Source organism: Paramormyrops kingsleyae, chromosome 18, assembly GCF_048594095.1.
Source record: "Paramormyrops kingsleyae isolate MSU_618 chromosome 18, PKINGS_0.4, whole genome shotgun sequence".
NCBI lineage: Eukaryota > Metazoa > Chordata > Actinopteri > Osteoglossiformes > Mormyridae > Paramormyrops > Paramormyrops kingsleyae.
Genome location: NC_132814.1, coordinates 4,652,254 through 4,674,652, shown reverse-complemented (window position 1 = coordinate 4,674,652; position 22,399 = coordinate 4,652,254). Strand labels below are relative to the sequence as shown.

The following is a 22,399-nucleotide window of genomic DNA, read 5'->3' as shown; positions in this document are numbered from 1 at the left end:
TGATCTATGAGCTGTGTCTAGTGGTGAACCGTTTGGCGCTTCTACAATGTTAGCTAGTATATTGTTCGCATTGCCATTATATGTATTTCGACATCTAAAAATAACAAGAAGGTTGTCATAATTTATTATTAAAATAACAATTACAAAATGAACGACGTTCGATTATTCAACCTTAGAGCTGTTTTGAATCACGTGTTGTTTGTAGCCAATGAGGGTACTGGTGTTAATTCTGAAACATGGCAGCGTTCATCAGAAGCGTGGGTCGGCAGCTTATATGTATTGAACCTAGAACGGTTTTGTTAGCAAAGGAAAATACGGTAGTAGATATTAAGAGGTATGTACGCGCTCTCAGGCGCAGGCCTGTCGGAGTGCTGTACCCGGAGGATGAGGCTGGAAAGGCACCCAAACCAACACCGGCCAAAGCTGTGGTTGAACACCATCGGACTCCTGGCGGCCAGAAGGACAAGGCGAAATGGTCAAAAACAAACCTCAAAACGGCAGTTCAGAAAAACCTGGATCCTAACTTTATAAGTAAAAATTCGGATCGACATAATAATAAGGCAACAGTAAAAGTATCTGATACATCTTCAGATTTGCTGGATGGATTGCGGTACGAAAAGGCATTCGCCGGTGACAAGAGATTAGCGTAAGTAGGTTTTCTTACAATGGTGATTACAGAGGTTGTTACAATGTAGTAGTGTCAGTTTCTCCAACTTAAACCAAAAGATCTACCGGTTAGAGTTGTGACGTTCGCGAACGACCCGATTCTTTTGAACGGCTCATAAACATGAACGATGGGAGCCGTTCTTTCTGTCGTTCTTTTTTTCCTATGCGTGTTTCACACAGATGCACACAAATTAGCTCCTCCGCGAGACAGAACAGTTATAGGGGGAGGGGCGCACCCAGCGCAGGGGTGCTACTGCCTAACAGCATGATGATAGTTGTGCACGCATCCTTCACTTCCACATTGTGTGGAAGTGTTTGTAGTAAAAGCTGTTTTGCACAGAAATTCATTGCAGCCGGCTTTGTTTTTCATGTTTATTTGTGAGTAGGTATTGTATGAATAACAAGTCAACGTAGCTTTACACATACACACACTTTGTACTAAAGGTAAATCCAAAATAGTGATGTCACTGTCTAAGCAGAGGGATGTTGTGCAACCATATGGAATATAGTCCACACATGACAAATGAGGTAATAATCAATATTTCAGAATAATTCAAACTCAGATATTGGTGTGTGATATCTGAGTTTTAATTATTTGACTACAAATCTCACCTCATCATTCCTCCCAGTGATTATTTCCAGGATAAACTGAGATGCCCCCAAGCTGGCTTCTTAAAACTGACTAAATATTTAAAAAGAGCCAAAAGAGCCGTTCTTTTGAACGGCTCTTTGAAAGGAACGGATCGCCAAGATCCGGATCCCCTCAAAGAGCCATAAATCCCATCACTACTACCGGTGACTAATTCACGCGCTGCCTAGATTAAACGCCTTAACATGTATATTTACAATTTTAGCAGACACTTTTGTCCAAAGCGACGTACCAGTGACATGAAGTACATTGCAAACATTCATTCTGTCAAAGACTCAACCAAGCACAAGTGCAGCTAGACTGAGTTTGCAATGAACGGCAAGTGTAAGAAGTATTGGAGCAGGAGGTACACACCAACTTTGTTAGACTATTCAAGGTCCAGATGTGCAACATAAGAGCGTTCAAAAACGTAAAGACACATCGGTTTAGTAGAGTAATTCATGGAACAGATGGGTCTTGAGGCGTTTGCTGTAGGTAGAGAGGGAGTCTGATAACCGTATGTGGTTCAGCAGCTCATTCCACTGTTAGGGAAACGCATGAGGAATGTCTGGAGTGACACTTCTTGCATGATGGAGGGCGTTTCAAACAGTGTTTGGGTGACCAAAGGGTGCAAGATGGGACATAGGTCATAAGGAGCCTTTTGAACGGGAGGGCTGCCAGTCCATTAATTTTATGCTTCCTCAATACCCCATTACAGTTTCTAATCCTCTGTTTTTCATGAGTTCTTGAAACTAAAATGCAGAATGTCACGGCGGAAAAGTTAACCTTCTCCTTCAGGAATCAATAAAATGTTTGTAGTCCTAGAGTCATTTTATACGGATAACAAAGAACAAAATAACAATCGGAATGTAAAAACATTATTTACAGAATTTTACAGAAAAAGTACCAAAAAAAAATAAAATCCAATATAGAACACCAGGGAGAAAAAGTAACTTTACAAACACTACAAAATGATGGCATGGATCAAACTGCGATAAGGTGCAAAATGATGATGATGATAATTGATACTTTATTGATCACCTTGGGGAAATTCCCATTACATTTCCCCCAGTTTGATTTCTGGCCGTGACGGGCAGCGCCCAGGGAGCTGGGGGTTAAGGGGAGGTAATTTCTAGGTAATGTAGGCATCTACCTTGGACAATGACCAATGAGAAATGATACCCATGGAGTAGATACGACAAGAAACATACTGTGACTAATGTATGTTTATCTCAGAATTGTATGCAGCTGCTTGCAGTGACCCGGATGTTTATAGTTGTATAAAGGAGATATTTGGGAAACTGTGAGAACCTGAGTTTTTTAAGAGGGGAATGTGGTGCATTTCTGTTGATTTCCACAGGAGGGCGGTAAGCATCGCTCGCTCCAGGAAGTACCGGGAGCAGCAGGGGAAGGTGCTGCTGGAGGGGCGGCGGCTGATCTGTGACGCGCTGCTGGCCGGCGCCCTCCCTCAGACGCTCTTCTTCAGCAGCATGGAGCAGCTACGGGAGCTGCCCCTGGACAGACTGCGGCGAGCCAGCCTGGTCAAGGTGAAGGGGGAGGACATTCAGACGTGGTCAGACCTTGTTACTCCCCAGGGAGTGATCGGTATGTGCCCCTCCCCGCCAAGCTTCAATTAAAATTAGTGATTAATGTAATGGCACCTTGACAGATGGCTATACATAAATCCCTTTTCAATGCCTGGCTGGTGGGAGTGTTCAGCAGCTCTCTGGCGCCATCTAGCACCCAAATGGGACTTACCTCCCCTCTTGCAGCTATATTCTCACAGCCGGATGCGAAGCGGCTAGGATTTCCCAAGGACCAGCGCGACCAGGCCGTGCCCCTCCATCTAATCTGCGACAACGTGCGAGATCCGGGGAACCTGGGCACCATCCTGCGCTGTGCCGCTGCCGCCGGTTGCCAGAGCGTGCTGCTCACCAAGGGTACGACCACAAGGGGGCGATGGAGAGTCTGTGTTCCCCAGCAGAACGGTGACTGCTGCTGTGTGGAGAAAGCAGTATGGGGGATCAGAGGAAATGGTGCAGAGTGGATGATGCCATTTAAAGGCATTTAAGCAATATGTACATGAAGATGAACATACAGCAGGGTGCATGTGGGGGCTTTTTTTTTCTTGTATGTAACTGTTAGCTACATGGCTTAACTTGTAAATAGCAAATAGGCATAGGTCTACCTCACTGTGAAGTTTTAAATCATAATAGTAATATTTTGGGTTGTTTTGAATTTAACAATTCAAATAATGCCTCAATGTAAGCTAGCTAAGAGCTTAAATTCATGCTAGAAGTGTGCCTTATGCCTGCTTGTCTGCCTGTCTGCTGTAGGCTGTGTGGACGTATGGGAGCCGAAGGTGCTGCGAGCTGCCATGGGCGCTCACTTCCGCCTACCCATAATTCCCGGCCTGGGCTGGGGCGATGTGGCTGGCAACCTCCCGCCTGCAATCACCATCCACTTGGCCGACAACTGCAGTACCAGCAATATCCACCAGGGGGCCAAGGGGGAAGTAGAGCCATTGAAACTGCCGGCCTCTCGAAAGGCGGGGGATTACGGCTGGGTGAGAAGCTCGTCCGATTCCACCCATGCGGCCGGTGCCTGGGAGTCGGACTCTGATGAAGAGCTTGAGGATGAGGAGCCGGCGGTGTGTCTGCCTGTGGTGGGCGCCCGGGTGTACCACGAGCGATGGGCGGTGAGCCACACGGCCCTCGTGATTGGTGGGGAGACTCACGGGCTGAGCTTGGAGGCGCTGCAGCTGGCCGAGCGGACCGGTGGCCTCAGACTCTTTGTGCCCATGGTCTCCGGCATGGACAGCCTGAACTCCGCCATGGCAGCTAGTGTCCTGCTCTTTGAGGGCAGGAGACAGCTGATTGGGTCAGACGGTCAGGGTGGAGCGAAGAGTGACCGCTCCTGATCACAGGCCATGCCTTCAGCCCCAGGTCTGTGCCCCCTTCGTTTGGGGCAACTTGTTAACCAATATCAGAGATGCCATGTTTCCTGTACAGTTGAGGTGCTCCCGCCCCCTGCACCCCCCCAGCCAGGGCTCAGGCAGTGTAAGGACAACTAATATGAACGGGAAAGTAAAAACACCCGTCTGCTGTGAAATTTTGAAGCAAATACAAAAATAAGACATTAACTTTGTGGATGATATGGCAAAACTTGCTAACTTAAACATACATCTCAGACTTGAACCATGCATGTTATGGACTGCACCTTCCGGGACAATCTACTGCTATGCAGTTCGGTAAATGACATGCAGCACAAAAGTTTCCGCAATTCATTTTTGCTAATATAAGGAGATAATTAAAGCGATCCTGTGAACAATCAACAAAGGAATACACAATGGCAGAGGATATAATTAACGTTTCAGTGCCCCGAGTCGTCAACAGCTTTCACTTTATTGTTTTTATAATTCGTGTACACATCTGTGTTCTAAAAAATGGAAAAATAAAAACAATGCTGATATTTAGACTGCTGGGCATATGCTGATTTTCTTTTTTTTGGGGATGGTGTGTGAAAAGACAAATTGAACATAAACTGCGTTGTGTGGGAGTGATGTCTGTAATCAGAAGGGGAGCAGGGGTTCAGCGTGCGCTCATCCGGGTTCAGATGGGCTCTGGTGTGAGCTTCTCTGCCAGGAAGTCGCTCACAAACTGTTCTGCCACGGCGGCAGTGACTTCCTCCACGTCACGCACGAACTTGGCCCGAGCTGACATGTCCAGGATGGTGAGCAGCGGCGCCGCTTCTGGCAGGTTGGTGTAATCGCGCAGAGAGTCGCTCATGTCGTCCTGCGGGCAAATGAGACGTCATGTTTTTCATCGATCTGTAACAGCTGGTTTGTAGCCTTTGGCATCCAACACCAAAAGGGTCCAGCCAAATATAATCACAGATGCATCGGTTTTTTAATTGCAACAAAGTAGCCTCTGCCTTCTATATAAGACTCCAAGCTGTGGAGATTTATTCTGGGGAGTCCCACTCAGATTTACAATCTGTCTGGTATGTTTACAGTCAACAGTGTGAAAGGGAGCACAAAGGTCTAGCAGTGCAAATCTGTATTAGAACAAATGTCATTTTGTATCTTTATGACAACTGTCTCCGTGTTGTGATGTGGTTGGAAATCAGATTTGAGATTTGCCAAAACAGCTACTGGAGCTGGCCGAGTTGATTGAAAATGACTTTGTCAGTCTTGCCTATGAATTGTTTAGTATAGAATCATCCAGGTTTCTCTTTTCTAGGAGAGGTTTACATAACTGAAGTTGTCTCTGATTTGGGAAAAGCGCTTCATAGGAATGAGCCATTTATTATACGCAGGTGGTGTATTTCAAGGCAGCTGGGAATGTTTTTTAAGAAGCTGGTGAGGAGAGCAGACTTAAGATGATGTATCTTCCGGGGTCAGGCGGACGATGGCATTAAATGGCAGCTCAGGTGCTGAAGTATTTCTGTGTGATGGTGACGATAGCTTAGCCTGCATGTTAGCGAGGAGCCGACAGTCAGGATCAGCTCTCTGATTTTTATCATTAGCTTGGAACATTTTTCATTTGCTAACGGAGAGAAGTTGAGTGGTTCCAGGTTTTGGGGGATTTGCTAATCTGTCCGTAGCAGCAAATAAGGCCCAGCTGTGGTTGATATTCCTGTTTATGGCTCAGGGCAGAAGGACTGTATGGAGTGATTTCCAAGAGGTTCCCCCTTATAAATGTCATGGTGGATCTTTAGCATAGCTTTCCTGCATCTCTTTTCAGACTTTTGTATTTATATTTCTTCATTATACTTTGAATTTTCTCAATTTTCTCTTTGGGTGCAGTGGCAGCAGTAATGTTCACAGTTTTTGAATTAATGCTATCAAGCAGCATATCTGAAATCATGCCTGGTGTTATGGATGTAGCCTGCATGAGTAGAGTGATGCTGTTCTTATTAATGTACCATTTTTAAATAGAGACTTATCTAGATTGGATAATGAGAGAGAGCAAGAGAGGGTTTGGTTCTTAACCCAGGATATGCTGATATTCCGACTAATAACCAATTTCAGGGTGGGACCATTTACGTGCGTATAATTTGAAAAATGCCAAATACAATAAACGTTTCTTTGGTATTATTGTCCATGGAATTATCTGTGTGGGTATTAAAATCAGCCGGTATAAGACGACTGTTAAAGTCAGTGGTAATAATGGACAGCAGCTCTGTAATTAATACAAAGGAGAATATTTCAGATGGTAATTAGTAACACGCGTGGTCGTACCTATCAGCATAAAACGGACACGTTCAAAGGAGGTGTGATCTCGCGGAGATATTAGCTGGCATTGGAAGAGACTCAAAGCTGCACGATGTGTGATGTTAATATCGACATCGCATTTTATGCACAAGTAATTGTCACATGGCAAGGACCGCGATAGTGAGCTGGGCTGAGTCATCAATAAGTGACATCAATAAGTCACGCTAAAATATTTTTCTCGGTCGCAGGAAAAGACACTTGGCAAGCTTTGAAAGTTTAATGATTATTCATTTTTAAGATTATGCAGTATATGTTGCAAAGTCAATCTTTACTGACGCTGCTTTTGCATGAGCTCTGCACGTGCTCTCCCAGTCAATCATGTTCATCCTTGGTGTCGGACTTTGTGAGAAATTTAATAAAATGATTGAGGAGGAGAAACGCAAACAAGAGCTGATCCCCGAAAGACATTCGTCTTCCCCTGAATGTAAATATTTTGGATTTCATAGAGACGATATCAGTTGATTCATCGGCACTGAATTGTGTTTATCACAACTCGCCGCATCACCAATAACTTAACAGACTCTATTGTTCTGTAAATGTCGCAATATTTCATAAAAGTAAGTTAGGTGGGATAATTGCTCTGTTGCTTTTTGCTTTGACCAAAATCGTTAACATAAGATAAATAAATAAAAACGAATTATTGGTAAGAGATCTGACATTAAGATATGACATTAAGATTATACAATTCCTTGGTGAGACCTCACCTAGAATATTGTGTGCAGGTTTGGTCACCATATCTTAAAAAGGACATAGCGGCCTTAGAAAAGGTGCAGCGTAGGGCCACAAGAATGATTCCTGGTCTTAGAGGAATGTCATACGAGGAAAGGTTATTTGAGCTAAATCTGTTCAGCCTCAAGCAAAGGAGACTGAGGGGGGACATGATCCAGGTCTATAAGATTCTAACAGGTCTGGATGCTGTTCAACCGAATAGTTACTTTAGCATTAGTTCAAATACAAGAACTCGTGGCCATAAGTGGAAATTAGCGGGAGAACATTTCAAACTGGATTTAAGGAAGCACTTCTTTACACAGCGTGTAGTCAGAGTATGGAATAGTCTTCCTGATAACGTAGTGCAAGCTGAATCCTTGGGTTCCTTTAAATCAGAGCTAGATAAGATTTTAACAACTCTAAGCTATTAGTTAAGTTCTCCCCAAGCGAGCTCGATGGGCCGAATGGCCTCCTCTCGTTTGTATAGTTCTTATGTTCTTAAGGGTAGCTAAGTGTTTAATGCTGTTGTAACCATGAGATTGACACGGACAACATAAATGACATATTTGCCATGTGAACAGGCTACCGTCTATTCTCTTTTACTGAATAAGACAGCAATCTTAATTGCCACACGCAGGCTGGGTCCCAGCTTATTTTGAGAACAATCGGGTGTCATCACTATCATAGCAGGTTAACAGCGCAGCAGAATGCTGGTCTGTCGAAATCAGAGAGCTGTTTAGCAGGACTCAACTCCATGGCACCTGCCGTTCCACAATGACTCACTGTACTCTGTGTGACGTCCAGCTCCCTCAGGCTCCCCCTGGTGGACATAATTTAACTCTCCCTGACAAGGTGCTCAATTGACAGGCCATGAGGTACTCACTTAGCATGCAGCGCTCTTAACCAGTAGGTGGCACCAACGACCCATTGTCCTTCACTTCAAACATAAAGACCAGCCTTCTTTAAGATCTTGACTTGAATTTGACACGGAGATCTTTCCCATTAGTGAACCTCAAACCAGCATGTGGATGCTTTCTGTGGGTTTGGTTACTGCTAATAATTACAAGCTGCAGTTCCCTTAGCTACTTTTTTGTGCAGATAAGTGAAATCTATTTAATTAACTTTACTTTGGTGCAGCACAGACCTCAGACAAATATAAAACGCGTAAACTTAATTGAGATAAAACAGCTGTTCCCACAATCCCATCCAACAATCAAGCCACGAAGCACAATAATTAATTGATTAATTAATATTTGTGTGATTAAAAATCTTAATTTACAAAACATCATCTGGCCCAGCACATGTCTCTTCAGAGGAACATAAAATGTGAATTCAGGGCAGGTAATTCATTTGGAAACATTGAGACTGAATTCTGCAAAAATTCCAGCCAAAGTGCACAAAGAAGATCAAAGTCCAGCATGGCTGCATAATGGCCTGAATTAAGTCCACCATACCAGCACAAGACTGAAACAGCCTCACAGAAAATCCAAGGGATGTGAGATGTTGCCCAGCCACCACAATCACCTCATTCAGGCCAGAGCTTTCCAGTATCCATGGATCTTGTAAATGCAGCTTCCGCATTTACAAGGGGGGGGCGGTGTCCAGCAGATTTATGAATGCCATCATGATTTGCCAAGGAGCATACAGGTGTCCCACTGATTTGTGCACATGGGAGTTTTACTTACACAAAAATGTTCTAAGGGCAGAAAGAAAAATGATTGGTTTTCTCTCTGAGCCAATCAGATTGTAGAGGCAGGTCCAACTAATCAGATATCTTGGTCCTGCCTTTTCTAGTTGCTTGGACCCACCTCTTCTACAATCTGATTGGTTATCTCTCTGAGCCAATCATTTTTTGTTCTGCTCTGAGAACATTTTTGTGTAGTTAAAACTCCCACGGGCCCCTTGCCTGCTACGCTCAGCTCTGTGATGATGAGTGAGTCCAAGGTCATCATCAGCACTTAACATTCCCACAGCAAATGGTAACACACAGAGATTAAGAAAGTACATCTCCTCAAGAGAACATCTCACAAACGCACTCACCTTGAAGTCAAACACATTCTTAATCTTACCTCTCCAGCCACAAAGAAGAGCAGGGGCGGCTCCTCCCCCTTGGCCTTGTGATTGGCCAGGATCTTCTCTGCTATTGGCCGGAGAAGCTCCCGTGCCGGCTCCAGCTCCGCCTCCTCCTCTGCATCTGAAGCCCAAAATGGCCTTAGGTCAGCTACAGTGATCTGGACCGTAAGTTGAAGGGGGGACAACTGAGATAAGAAGGAAGTGCCAGCAGAATTGACACATATTTTGACCAATAAGAAATGGTGCAAGGTTTGAAGGTGAAATGATGTTTTTTATTCCAATTTGTATGTCCTTTCTTGCTCTCCTTTGAGAAACACAGAGGCAACCATTTATGCAGCAGCCCTGGCGTAATCAGTGACCAAGGGACTTGCTGAAAGGTAGTGTCACTTTGCCAGCCCCAGGATTCAAACCAGTAACCTTCTGACCATGGGGACAGAGTCCTAACCCACTGAGCCACACACCACCTCCTGTAGCTTCCACGGGAATCGAACCCGGATCAGATGCTTTTATGGCAGCTATGCTAACCACTATACCACTAACACTTTGGGCACGAGTCGCTTCCTGTCCAAGCTGATAGACGTCCTGGCTGCTGCGTGCCGGTGCTCACCCACAAACAGCACCAGACAGGGCCCCTCGTGCAGCTGTGCGGCATTGGACTCGCTCAGGTCTAGCACGGGTCGTGGATGCCAGGGGAACCGCCAGCAGTTCGGGTCACTCAAGACCTCTGCGCGGCCCTGCCGCGTGATGACCCGGCCGTCCGTGTCCAGCAGGATCAGCGTGGGGATTCCTGGGGGGGGGGCGGGGGTCTGTCATGTGGCCAATCACAGTAAAGTACAGTCTCACAGGAACAGGTCATGTGGCCAATCACAGTAAAATACAGTCTCACAGGAACAGGTCATGTGGCCAATCACAGTAAAGTACAGTCTCATAGGAACAGGTCATTCCATTTTCTCTAGGCTACAACAGTGGTCTGAACCATGGAGATAAGCACCCATCCCCATAACTACGCTATTTCACCTTTCCCCATCAAAAACCAGGCCATATTACACCCATCCATCCATCCATCCATCCATCTTCCAAACCCGCTTGCCCTATACAGAGTCACGGGGGTCCAGAGCCTATCCTATAAAGTGAGGGAATAACCAAGGATTGGGCAGCAATTCATCGCAGGACACACACACACACACACACACACACACACACACACACACACACACACACACACACACACACACAATTCTCGCATACATGCACACCTAGGGACAATTTGGCAACTCCAATTGACCTCAGGATGTTTTTCGAAGAGGAAAACTGGAGTACCCTGAGGATACCCCATGATGACATGGGGGGGACATGCAAATTCTATACAGATGGAGTCATCGCAGAGACTTGAACCTTGGTCCCATGTTACACCATAAAGTAGAATCCCAGAGATCCCGAAATCCCCCCCAGCCCTCGATCAGGGTGGCAGTGAGGCGGGCAGGTACCCTGTATCCCATAGAGCCGGTTGAGCCGTGAGCGCCGGGCTTTGTCGGCGTAGGGGACGGCCACCCAGGGCATCTCGCTCAGGTACTGCATGAAGGAGTCCTCAGACCTGCAGGGGGCGCAGGAGAGTGACAGGCGTGAAGGGCTGTTGCCATGGGAAACGGGCTCCTGCACGGCGGCGCCGATTCACCTGTCGGCGCTGACAAACACGACTTCTAGCTGGTGACCCGCCTCCCTCAGCCTGTGGTAGGACTGCACCAGCGCCCGGGTCAAGCTGCGGCATGGCGGACACTAGCAGCACAGACAGACACACGAGAATGAGAGGGGACTAAACACACACACACAGCTTCATAATTATATCTTTATGGGGACTCTCCATTTATTTCTATGGGCAAAACTCTAATCCCTTTTGTGTTTTGGCATTTTAATTGTTTTGACTGCAGTCACAGATTTTTTTTATAAAACTGTGACTGAAAAAGTGATCCCCACAATGTCAAAAAAAAGGTTTTTATCACCAAATGTCCCCGAAATGTCATATACACATTACTCACACCCACACCCACACACACACACACACACACGCACACGCACGCACGCGTGAGAATGAGAGGAACGAGGACTGCCACACACAGCGGCTACACGGACAGGCGCTGGGTAACTCACCCAGTGGGCAGAGAAGTAAACTCCAACATAGGAGCCATCCAGGGAGCTGCTGTCCGTCACGTGGCCGTCTTTCCTGAGCAGGGGTCCGGCCACCACCTCGGCGAACGGCTTGGGCCGCCAGGGGAACTCCAGCCCTGTAGCACGCGGTGAGGAGCGGGGGGGCGGTGAGGAGTGGGGGGGCGGCAGGGGGGGGGTCACGGGGTGCAGGGCTTGATTATACGCTGAAGCAAGATGTGGATTAAAGACAGATAGAACTGGGCATTTCTGCAACTGCAGAAATACACACTGTTATAATCAGGTTCTGCCCCCCCCCCGGATGACCACTCCCACCACTGAATACATCAGTGTCTACTTCTTATATGCCACTGCCACCAGATACTGATGCCTCTAGTGCAGTGTTTCCCAATCCAGCCTTTGGAGACTCACAGACGGTCCACAGACAGCTGGGAGGGAGCAAAAACATGGCAGGTTCTCTGTCCTAGACATGGACTATTTCCATGATGTTGAAAATCATGGCGGTGAAAGCGGCTGCCGTGCGCCCACCTTTGGGGTCATCCTGAACCACCAGAAGGCCGTTTCGGCACACCGCCTTGCCCGTGGCGGCATCCACGAACACCAGAAATGGGATGCTGGTCACCCGATACTTATTCCAAAGTTTCATCTGGGGGAGAGACAGGGATTAATTAGCGGCACTGACTGCGGATCAGAGGAGTCTTGTACCCGTTCCCAGCCGACTCTGGTTTCTTGACTACGCTAGAAAAATCAACCACGATATCCGTTTAAAAATTAAACCAATCTGCCTTCGCGTAAATCAAGTTTATTGCTTTGGTGATGAGGCAAGCCGACGTGCAGCCAGTCGCTGAGGGCAGACAAGCACTTTGCGAGGTTGATAAGGGCCTGCAAAACACAGGCTAACAGTCACCCGTTTGTCACAACTGCACAACGGCAGATGTGACACTGAAAACACACAGATAGTTTATATGGAGCACTGAGATATCACAGCTGCTGGCTGGGCCTTTAGGTCTTCCTCATCCCCTAGGATGAAGATCAGCCGGGTTCAGCATGACTTCTCCAGCATCTCTCATTATATAAGCTTCCTCCAGTTCTTCCCATGTCTTCATCTCCCCCCGTCATTCACATCGCCATGGAGATAGAACCCAACGTCGGCCATATTATTTACCAACATATCTTAAATTTGGATATAACTGGTAGGGTGACCACCAAATCCATGTCAGGAGGGACACCATGAGCAGTGGTGGAATGTAACAAAGTATTTATACTTCGTTACTGTACTTAAGTACATTTTTACGTATCTGTACTTTACTTAAGTAAAAATAATAATGCATACTTTTTATTTTACGCCATTACATTTTGCATCAATTATCTGTACTTTCTACTCCACTACATTTCTACAATTTATGCCGTTAGTCGTTACATTTTCTGAACGCAATTTCCTCAAAATCTTGCATGAAAAAATAGTTAGCCTATTGCGTTCTGGCGTTGTTTGCCATTTCCTACCAATCAGGTGGCTTTATTAGCTCCAATGATGGCAGAGCGCGCGTCAATTAGCAGCAGGAGCTGGTTGACTGGCTAGATTTCAAGAAGACGAGACGTTCAACATGGCGTCACACCACCACTAGTGTTTGGTTACTGTTGTGTTTCCCTTTTACTGCTCTTAACAGATGTGTTGAATAGTTTTGCAAGTACATAAATGATTTAAAGATGTATCATGTCCTGATTGGTTTATCTTAATGGTATATTAGTGGGTAATACCTAGTAGATAACTTGTCATCCACATAATTCTAAGTTAGGGTACACACAGTATTGCAGAGTATTGCAATAAGCACACCCAACTTTCCAATACACATATACTGTATAGTTGCTAGTAATTATTACGAGCAATGACATCGGTAGAGGCGTAAGTTAGTATATCTACTATTCTTTTACAAAATGGCACACCCGAGACGTTGAGACAAACCATTGTGTGAGTACTTTTACTTAAAAAAATACTTTAAAGTAAATTTAAAAGTAATTACTTAGTACTTTCACTTAAGTAAGATTGTTGATGTAGCACTTCTACTTTTACTTGAGTACATATTTTGCAGGATATTTGCACTTTTACTTAAGTACTAAGCTTCAGTACTTCTTCCACCACTGACCATGAGCAACGACAGGGTTTGTAAACTACCGTTTCAATTAAACGGGCCCAGATTTCACTTAAGCACTGAGGTTTGGCTGTGTGCTGATTGGTCGGTCTCATATAATCATGCACAAGAACTCGTGGCCATAGGTGGAAATTAGCGGGAGAACATTTCAAACTGGATTTAAGGAAGCACTTCTTTACACAGCGTGTAGTCAGAGTATGGAATAGTCTTCCTGATAATGTAGTGCAAGCTGAATCCTTGGGTTCCTTTAAATCAGAGCTAGATAAGATTTTAACAACTCTGAGCTATTAGTTAAGTTCTCCCCAAGCGAGCTCGATGGGCCGAATGGCCTCCTCTCGTTTGTATAGTTCTTATGTTCTTAACAGCTGGATGAGTCTTTCAGTCAAACAAAACAGTCAAAGCACAAGAAGAACTGAACTATTTATCCAGGCACAGGGGCCTTTCAGAGTTAAAGTAGTTTGTAAAACCTGAAGGAGCCCATAGTGTCCCCCCTGACCTGGATTAGGTGATAACCCTCGTAACAGTAACAGGTCATGTTTACAGTGTGTTATTTTATGGATCCATTCAGCCAGACGTTGCCCATGATGCTCTGGTAATGTTGACATTAGATGTTGACATTAGACACCTACATCAGCGTCAAACCGGACAGCTACGCTGTTCCTTGTGTAAGAGGAATGGGATAATCATTCTGCTTTAATCTCTCTCTGCCCTCTTTCACGGCTTCCTAGGCACATCGCTCCCTCAAACAGCCCTTATAAATCATTTATTCCTCACTCGTTATCATGCTTCCCGAGTCCCTCGTTTCGCTTCGCCTTTTAACGCCGCCTGACAACGTTTTTTCCATCTCCATATGCATCTCCTTTGATGTTCCTCACATGTCCAGAAGGCTGCAGGGAGGCGAACCGTAGTTAGGGCCTCCTGAGAAACATCTGGCTGCACAAAGGCACGCAGCTGTCAGTAAATTGCCTTCCTGCTTCGCTAATTGGGTTAAAGGGACAGCTAAGCTAACGAATTATATATTATCAGTGTTTCCCTACCATTATATTAGGGGGGCGCCCCACCCCACCAACGGCACCTCCCGCCCCCCCTTGAAGGTCAAGTTAATTTTATTTGACTTTATTTTCTATATAGCGCCAGATCACAACAGAAGTCATTTAAGGTTACATTTCCTATAGAACAGGTCTATACAGTCCTTTTATTAAACAAACTAAATAGCCTTATGTTATTTATCTTATTTACACAACAGCTTGTCATTCTTGTTTCTACACGGTTGCACGTTTACAATTCCCCTCTGCTCTCTGTATCGCGCATGGCAGATCGCGTTCCGCCCGATGCGTGCACACAGACACGTGTACACACACAGGTGAGCACACTCCCACTAGCGGATAGAGAGCGCGCGTCGGAAAATATAAAATATCTGCGTTTTTTAAAGCCCAAAAGGAACACTTCAGTGACAAAAGCTGCACACTTTGTGGATAATTGTCGTAAAAAGAAATGTTCTGATGTTTAGTTCACTTGTTATATTGACTGCTGTCATTAAAAGAAGCACATGAACACCATGAATCCGGTCGGTGTCCGGCTGGGGGAAACACTGATTATATACACAAGTTAATAACGGCTTCCTTGTGCTGTTTGTTTGCCTCTGTATCCTGGCCTTCATGCTCTGGCCTTCTAGTCTGGATGGAGGTCGCACTCCACTTAATGACCATTCTCTGACCAGAAATGATCTGGACACACCTGGTCACCTTGTACACCATCATGAACAGAGCTAGAAAGTTCATGTCCAGAAAGTACAAATCCAGACCATGATTTTGTTTTAACCAACCAGCAGAGTACTCAACTGGTTGGTTGAAACAAAATCTTGGTTTGGATTTTTACTTTCTGCACCTGAACTTTCCACCTCTGATCTGAAGATATACTCTTATAGGTGGAATTAACAAATAATTAACAAAGAGTCTTGGTTAAGAGCACTGATTATTCACATGATCATTCCAACTGAGAAAATAAAGGATTGCACAGACAGCAGTATGGGTTAGGTGTGTTAAGGCTGAACATGGATCCCCCTGACCAACCAAAGGACCCAGAACAGAGATCCACCCTTAGGACTTGTAGCCGAATAAATTTACATGAAAATCCCAGGGATTTGGTGCTGTACTTTTTAAAGACGCTTTACAGGGTGGTCATCTCCACAGCTGTGCATTTATGAGTGTATAATACACAGCTAGGAGTGCATTAACCTGCATATACCACAGTCACATTTACAGCATTAACCTGCATATACCACAGTCATATACCACAGTCATATACCACAGTCATCACACATTTGTACCTCTAAGCATTATTTTTACGTTTACAGGCCAAAAACGCATTCCTTAGTAGAATTACTTTTTTTTAGCTAATGAGTAAATATTTCCATTCAGTTTCTGTTCATTTTAAATTTAAATATTAAACATTAGTTAGAATTAAAGATTATAATAGCACATTGATTGACTATTGTGATTTGCTTAGCTGACAATGTGTGTGTGGTTACAAAAAATGAATCAACACTCTTCTGATGAGTCAAAATGTAGAATCCGACAGTCCTGTGGAATAATACCATTTAACTACTAATTTGGAATAGTAAGCATATGAGATCACAGTGAGTGTATAACATAATAATGAACATATAAGGTAACACAGCCTCTGAGGTCGCAGTTAGCAAATGAGATCACAGTGAGTGTATAACATAATAATGAACATATAAGGTAACACAGCCTCTGAGGTCGCAGTTAGCAAATGAGATCACAGTGAGTGTATAACATAATAATGAACATATAAGGTAGCACAGCCTCTAAGGTCACAGTTGGCAAATGAGGTCACAGTTAGTGTATAATGTAATATTGAACATATAAGGTAACACAGCCTTTGAGGTCACAGTTGACAAAAAGACAATATCAATATCGAAGTATCGATTATTATTATTTTTATTATTGAGGACAAAAGGATATGTAATTAATAATGTAACACTGGTTTCAGTTCATCAAACTAGTCTTTACCTCAAATGGCTTCCCAGAATGTTCAACTATAATACGAGGCCTTTTCTAAGCTGATTAAGTGTAAATAATGAGACACAAACGGGTAAAACGTGAAGGCGAGCTTCATCAGAGGAGCATTCAGCCAGAATGATGTGGCAACAAAAGAACAAGAAATCGCCTCCTTTGTGGATCTTTCGCTTTCCGCTCAAACAGTCATGCAGACATGCTTCTCTCATAAGCATCTTTGTTCTAGAAGCACGGTTGGGATTCTGGCGGAGAAAAATGGTCATGCTGTTTCCTTCTTATGAGCATTAGGAACATTGCTGACTGACGGGAGAATAAAACGAGTCGGCCATCAAACAAGGCTGCAGCCAGTTCTCAGAAATAAAACGAGAGAGCTGTGATTGAAGGGAAGGAGGACCGAGATGGTCACTCAAGCCGTGCAGCCGCTGCGGGGTGCAGTTGCCAGTACTACCAGGAGTCGGTCATTAGGGGGCGCAGCGACCTGGGTACCCACAACACCAAAGCCCAGGCACTCTGCAGAAATGTTTTGTTGAGAGACAGGCTTTGGGGCTTCAGCTCCAATGTGAATCTGAGCAGCTGAAAATCAGTGTGACTTGAGTCCATATGGTTTTAGCATGCGGCCACATGGGACCCGCCAGAACCGCGAGCAAGTAAACGGGGCCGTGATGCAGAACGCCTCAGCGGGATCACTGTCTCCGCGTCTGGGCCGCGGATCTAGAACTCTCCCTCCCCGGCCCCATTCTGCCTTTCCATCTAACACAAAGACCCACGACCCCCCTCCCTCACTCCTTATGTGACCATTCATGAGCTCTAATCTCTTATTCGATTATTTCCCCCTCACAGTGGAAGCACACAAAAAACTGTACGATATTTTTTAGTAAATGGATGAACAATGAGTCTGATTTAACACAGCGCAATCGAAATAATCCTAGCTGCCTAAAAAAAAATCACACTGCCCCCTATTGACAGGGAGGTAGCATGTGATCAGTGAACAATGAAGACTGAGTGAATAATTTGTTCTGAGTTATAAACTTCCTTAAGGAGAACCAGTCAGTGGTGTTATTTTTTCCCTCTCCTGGGGGTCAGGCACTAACACCCCAGCTTCTGGGGGTCAGCTGAGCACTTTCGGAAATACTTGTTTAAATAAAATGTGAAAATAAAAAAAAAATTGAAGTGTCCCTTTCTGTGTAGTCTCAGAGCACCCTCCAAATCCAGTGTTTCCATATTTACACACCTACACCTCTCTTGGCTTTTGAGAATCTGAAATTAATGAGAACAGGCTTGCGTTAGTGCAGACACAGGTGTGTGCGCTGCAGTTTAGTACCTAAAGCGCGCCGCCCGCTGCAGCACAGCCAACAGGAGACAGTGATCCAACTGCGCCCAAGGACATCCCGTTGGTCGGTTTCCCTGGAAACCACTGCAAAAGACTTCCCACGGTGGTGTTTCCCAGGCAACTTCCAATAGGGTCAACACAGGTTGTCCCTTAATCCACCGCTGGGGTGCTAAATACGGGTTAGGGGTTCTGCTGTAGTACCCTAATGCTAGTTATTCGAATGGAACATCTCTTTCACGCAATCAATCCTTCATCAGGGCTACAATCTGAACTATTTCAGACTTAAAGGACCTCAAGAATCTGAGTGTTATCTTGCTAGGCAAACACATATACGACTCCTCATTGGATAATTGGTCATTTTATGCAAATGAAGCTGAATTTTCAACCAATCAGGACAAAGAGAATAATGGGTCTGTTAATGGGACAGATTGCTGGGAGACCCCCCCCCCCCCAAGGCATCCCGACCCCCACCCCCACCCACTGCACCATCCAGACTCCTGCAATTTCCAGGCAGCCAGAACCGTTGTTAAGAAGGATTAAGCACATTGGTGGTAGCAGTCGCAGCAGGACGGCTCAGGGGTGGCTTGCACAACACACATTTAGATTTATACCCCCCCACCACCCTTTGAGAAGCCTACAGCTGCACCTTGTCTTGCCACTCATGGGAAAACAGTCACACTTTCATCCCACTCAGATCCATAGCTGAATGCAGATTCCTCGCACACTGAGGATTTGTGAGTGAACAGCACACCAGTGGCACACGGTGAATCCGCGGGCGTTTCGGCACAGTTCACAAAGGGTTAACGTGCCCAGTGTTTGTGCTTGACTTCAATGGCTTATCTGCCCGATTAGACAACAGGCACCATTCCCAGTCATTTAAATGATGGGGTCGAGAGCAGAGAGGGGTGTGAGAGAGACAGAGAGGGCAAGAAAGAGAGAGAGAGAGAGAGAGAGAGAGAGAGGGAGACAGGCAGAAGGAAGGATCACAGAGAGAGGGAGGCAGAGATGGTGATGGATAATCAGATTCGTAATCTAAGACATCTGTGCCTTTCCTACAATGAGTTTTTCTCATTTCGACTGATGCACACACCGGCATGAGTGAGTAAAAATAAAAACAGGAGAGAGACAGTCAAAGCATGCATGTGTCCTTCTGCCAAGAGACAGCACACCACAAGCAGATGAAGCAAGCCAGAATCAGCCCATTACCCAGCACTAATTAAGCACCACGATGGGGCAACTAAACACTCATTCTAGCAGAAAGAGAGAAGCAGCACCTTCCCACTGCGCCAAGTTCCCAACAGGCCACGGGCAGCGGGTCCGAAAGCCAGCAAGAGATCCGAAAAGCCTTCATGTCCCTTCTGTACCACAGCAGAATCAGACTCATGTGGCAGTATTGGTGCAGATATTCACTAACAACATTAGAAATAAAATGAAATTCCCTCCAGGGAATAATAAAGTATGTATGTATATATGCATGTATGTACACATGCAGGTATGCACGCATGTATGTATACTTGCATGCATGTATGTATCCTTGCATGCATGCATGTGTAGTATACATGCATGCATGCATATATACATACATGTATACCATACATGTATGTATATATGCATGCATGCATCTCTGTATATATGTATGTATGCATGCATCTATGTATCTATCTATCTATCTATCTATCTATCTATCTATGTATTAAAAGCGATAGTCCAAATCAGGACAGATTACAGAGAGCAAGTTGCTTATCTGGACATACACACAGCAACAGGCTGCATATAGCAGAATACATACATACACCATTGTTGGTTATATACCACTGGGGTCTCAACTGGTCCATGATTACGGCAATAAAGGTGGGTGCCCATGTCACCTCATTCCAGCAGCATCTACTATTGCCCCCCGCCTGTCCCAAATCCTCTCCACCTGTCCCACAATCCTCTCCACCTGTCCCACAATCCTCTCCACCTGGCCTGTAATGGTCCCACAACCTACTCCACAATCCTCAGTGTCTGGTCTAAGAGTCACTATAACATGATGACCAGACTGGCAGGCCCTGAGCCAATGACATGGGCAGAGGGCTGGTCTGGACAGGGCGGGGGGAAGAGGGGGTTTGGAACAGTCAGAGTAGCTGCTAATCAGTAATCACCTTGTGTCAAACCTTTCATATTCTTGTAAAGGTTCTGTTTCTAAACCTCCACCTCAGTGGCTGAGTACCAGCATTAGTGGGTGATCATTTTTCTGTAGAATAAAGCATATTAAAGACTCCTAACGGGTGCTGGTGCTGCTATTCATAATGTATATCGCTGATGTGCCGAGTGTCACCCTCACACACCTTCCTGGCTTCTGACAATTATGATTCAGTCTGCATTGTCTTCATATAGAACCTTTTCCCTATTCGATATAGCTTCACCAAAAGAGTTTTAATATTAGAAGGAAATATAGAAGGAAAGATACACTTTCTTTTTCAGACACTCGTTATCATAATTCAAAACCCATAGAGGAAACTAAGTTGTGTTGTGATTGAATTATGCATTAAAGTCTTCTTCCTCCTGCGCTTAAGTTGGCTTCTGCCACAGATGACTAATAAAATGACGAGGAATTAAAATGAATCTGACTCTTGACTCTTTACTCTTACGGCAGCCGAACACACTGGCTAGCAAAGCAGCAGATATTTATTCTCTGTTTAAGATTAAGCTGCAACCTGGGGAATCATCTTGCAGCAGTTAATCAAAACTTCATCTGTTTACCACTATCTCACAACATCGGTGTCCGGGATAAATCTTAATAATGAACTGATGTTATCTGTAAATAACTCAATCGGATTTGCTGGTAAATATAGACTTGACATGAGACTCGGTTAAAGAAAATTAAAAAGATACCAAGGAATCTATATTTCATTAGACTAGTGTTTTCCAAACCAGTCCTCGGGCACATTAGACAGATCCACATTTTTGTTTTATCCCAGTTCCCAGAACACTTGACCCAAGCAATTGGGAGCTCTAAACACCTTACAGGTCTGCTGGGAACTGAGATAAAACAGAAATGTGAATCCGTCCAGTGTGACCCGAGGACTGGTTTAGGAAACACTGCATTTGACCATATCAGCCCATCCAATGAAAGGATGCTTTACCACTTTCATATTGCCCCTAGTTAAAAGTTCGGTGTGGGACGGACACGAGTAAAAGCTAGAGGCAACACAGGCCGGAAAATGAATCGACTTTATAATAAAAATAATCCCAGAATAATCCCCGCTTTACCTTTTTGTGCTTATCTTTGATATGCAGCGCCAACCACGGCATCTCCTGCAGGAACTCCTGCCAGCGTTTCTGATCCTGGTCCGACGAGACGAAGACGATCTCCAGCTCCTCCCTGCGCTCCGACGCCTTCTTGAACTTGCAGTAGAAGTCGCGCAGGCTGCCGTTGAATTGCCGGCACGGTGCGCTGAGGCTGCAGCCGAAGAAGAGCCCTAGGACGGACAGCCGGCCGCCCAGCTCCTGCACGTCCACCTCAGCCCTTTCGCTGTTCACCAACCGCTCCCCGAGGAGGGTCACCAGAAACTCCGTCATCCTGCCGCAGTAACCAGTAGAAACCACCTTTTATCTTGGGGTTACCCCTAAAAATAACCACGCAAAATATCAATGAATCTATAGGGCTCCAATAACCTTTCTCTTCCCCTAGTTTAATAAAAGCGGAGCACTGAGCTGGCATGCGGGGATGCAGTGTATCCGAAACGCCGGCCACCTCCCCTCAACGCGCGGCTTGGGAAACGCAGCGAGCTCTGCATCCCAAACCGGGTGAGACGCTCAACTCTTCGATGACATCCAGCGGTGAGCAGGCGGAACCAAGAGCCTTAAACTTCAGCAACCAAATCACCGCATTAAAGACCTTAGCCCAAATGTACGACCGGACCGTAGTTAAAACAAGGATCCGCTTCTCTGTAACACGTATTAATTAGTATAATCACAAATACGTATATTCCTCAATCTTAATAATTTATGTTGCTTACTGTACATTTCTACTAAAGACCCTGGCCAGGTCCCACGGTCCAATTGATGGCAGTGATTCTATTTATTTATCTACAATGGTTCGACTGTGAAAAGTAACTGATGCAGAAATAATATTTATACGGATTATAAAAATAGCTATTCACGCTATGCAGAAAATCCGTATAAATATTATTTCTGCATCTCTTCATATTGGTGGGAAATAACGAAACCGAGAAAGTGCGCCACCAGCTGTTTTGTCATGGCACTGATTGTGTTTAGTGAGTGAGCGTATGTACTTATGCGAGAATTGTCACGTTCAGTGAAGGCGTGTTGGTAATTGAGATTGGCTCTCAGCAACAGGGTGTTTAAATGAAAATACCC

At 45.1% G+C, this 22,399-nt stretch overlaps 2 protein-coding genes across 3 annotated transcripts; one reads left to right on the top strand and one right to left on the bottom strand.

Annotated features, from left to right (window-relative positions):
- Positions 1-42: 42 nt before the first annotated feature.
- On the top strand, positions 43-4,771 carry mrm3b (mitochondrial rRNA methyltransferase 3b). The gene is made up of 4 exons (XM_023790973.2): positions 43-646; positions 2,655-2,899; positions 3,067-3,234; positions 3,631-4,771. The coding sequence occupies exons 1-4, from the start codon at positions 237-239 to the stop codon at positions 4,212-4,214; spliced, it is 1,407 nt and encodes a 468-aa protein (XP_023646741.2). The 5' UTR covers positions 43-236; the 3' UTR covers positions 4,215-4,771.
- Positions 4,680-21,810, bottom strand: LOC111833062 (nucleoredoxin-like). 2 transcript variants are annotated; one of them, XM_072702303.1, is made up of 9 exons: positions 21,695-21,810; positions 21,290-21,599; positions 12,042-12,159; positions 11,499-11,632; positions 11,026-11,126; positions 10,838-10,944; positions 9,958-10,137; positions 9,347-9,471; positions 4,680-5,088 (listed from the first exon to the last, which is right to left on the bottom strand). In XM_072702303.1, exons 2-9 carry the CDS (start codon positions 21,596-21,598, stop codon positions 4,906-4,908), a joined length of 1,257 nt encoding a protein of 418 aa, XP_072558404.1. In that variant the 5' UTR covers position 21,599; positions 21,695-21,810; the 3' UTR covers positions 4,680-4,905. The 2 variants fall into 2 exon arrangements, with proteins under 2 accessions (XP_072558404.1, XP_072558403.1); XM_072702302.1 differs by having other exon boundaries at positions 21,290-21,810.
- Positions 21,811-22,399: the final 589 nt, after the last annotated feature.

What these genes read in the sequence shown, in the direction of transcription:
- mrm3b (XM_023790973.2), top strand. Translation starts at nt 237, where the DNA reads ATGGCAGCGTTCATCAGAAGCGTGGGTCGGCAGCTTATATGTATTGAA. An exon ending in GCCGGTGACAAGAGATTAGC is followed by an intron (nt 647 to 2,654) that starts GTAAGTAGGTTT and finishes TGATTTCCACAG; the next exon opens with GAGGGCGGTAAGCATCGCTC. An exon ending in TACTCCCCAGGGAGTGATCG is followed by an intron (nt 2,900 to 3,066) that starts GTATGTGCCCCT and finishes CCCCTCTTGCAG; the next exon opens with CTATATTCTCACAGCCGGAT.
- LOC111833062 (XM_072702302.1), bottom strand. Translation starts at nt 21,598, where the DNA reads ATGACGGAGTTTCTGGTGACCCTCCTCGGGGAGCGGTTGGTGAACAGC. An exon ending in GGTTCAGGATGACCCCAAAG is followed by an intron (nt 11,633 to 12,041) that starts GTGGGCGCACGG and finishes CGCGTGCTACAG; the next exon opens with GGCTGGAGTTCCCCTGGCGG. An exon ending in CCGGCTCTATGGGATACAGG is followed by an intron (nt 10,138 to 10,837) that starts GTACCTGCCCGC and finishes CCCCCCCCCCAG; the next exon opens with GAATCCCCACGCTGATCCTG.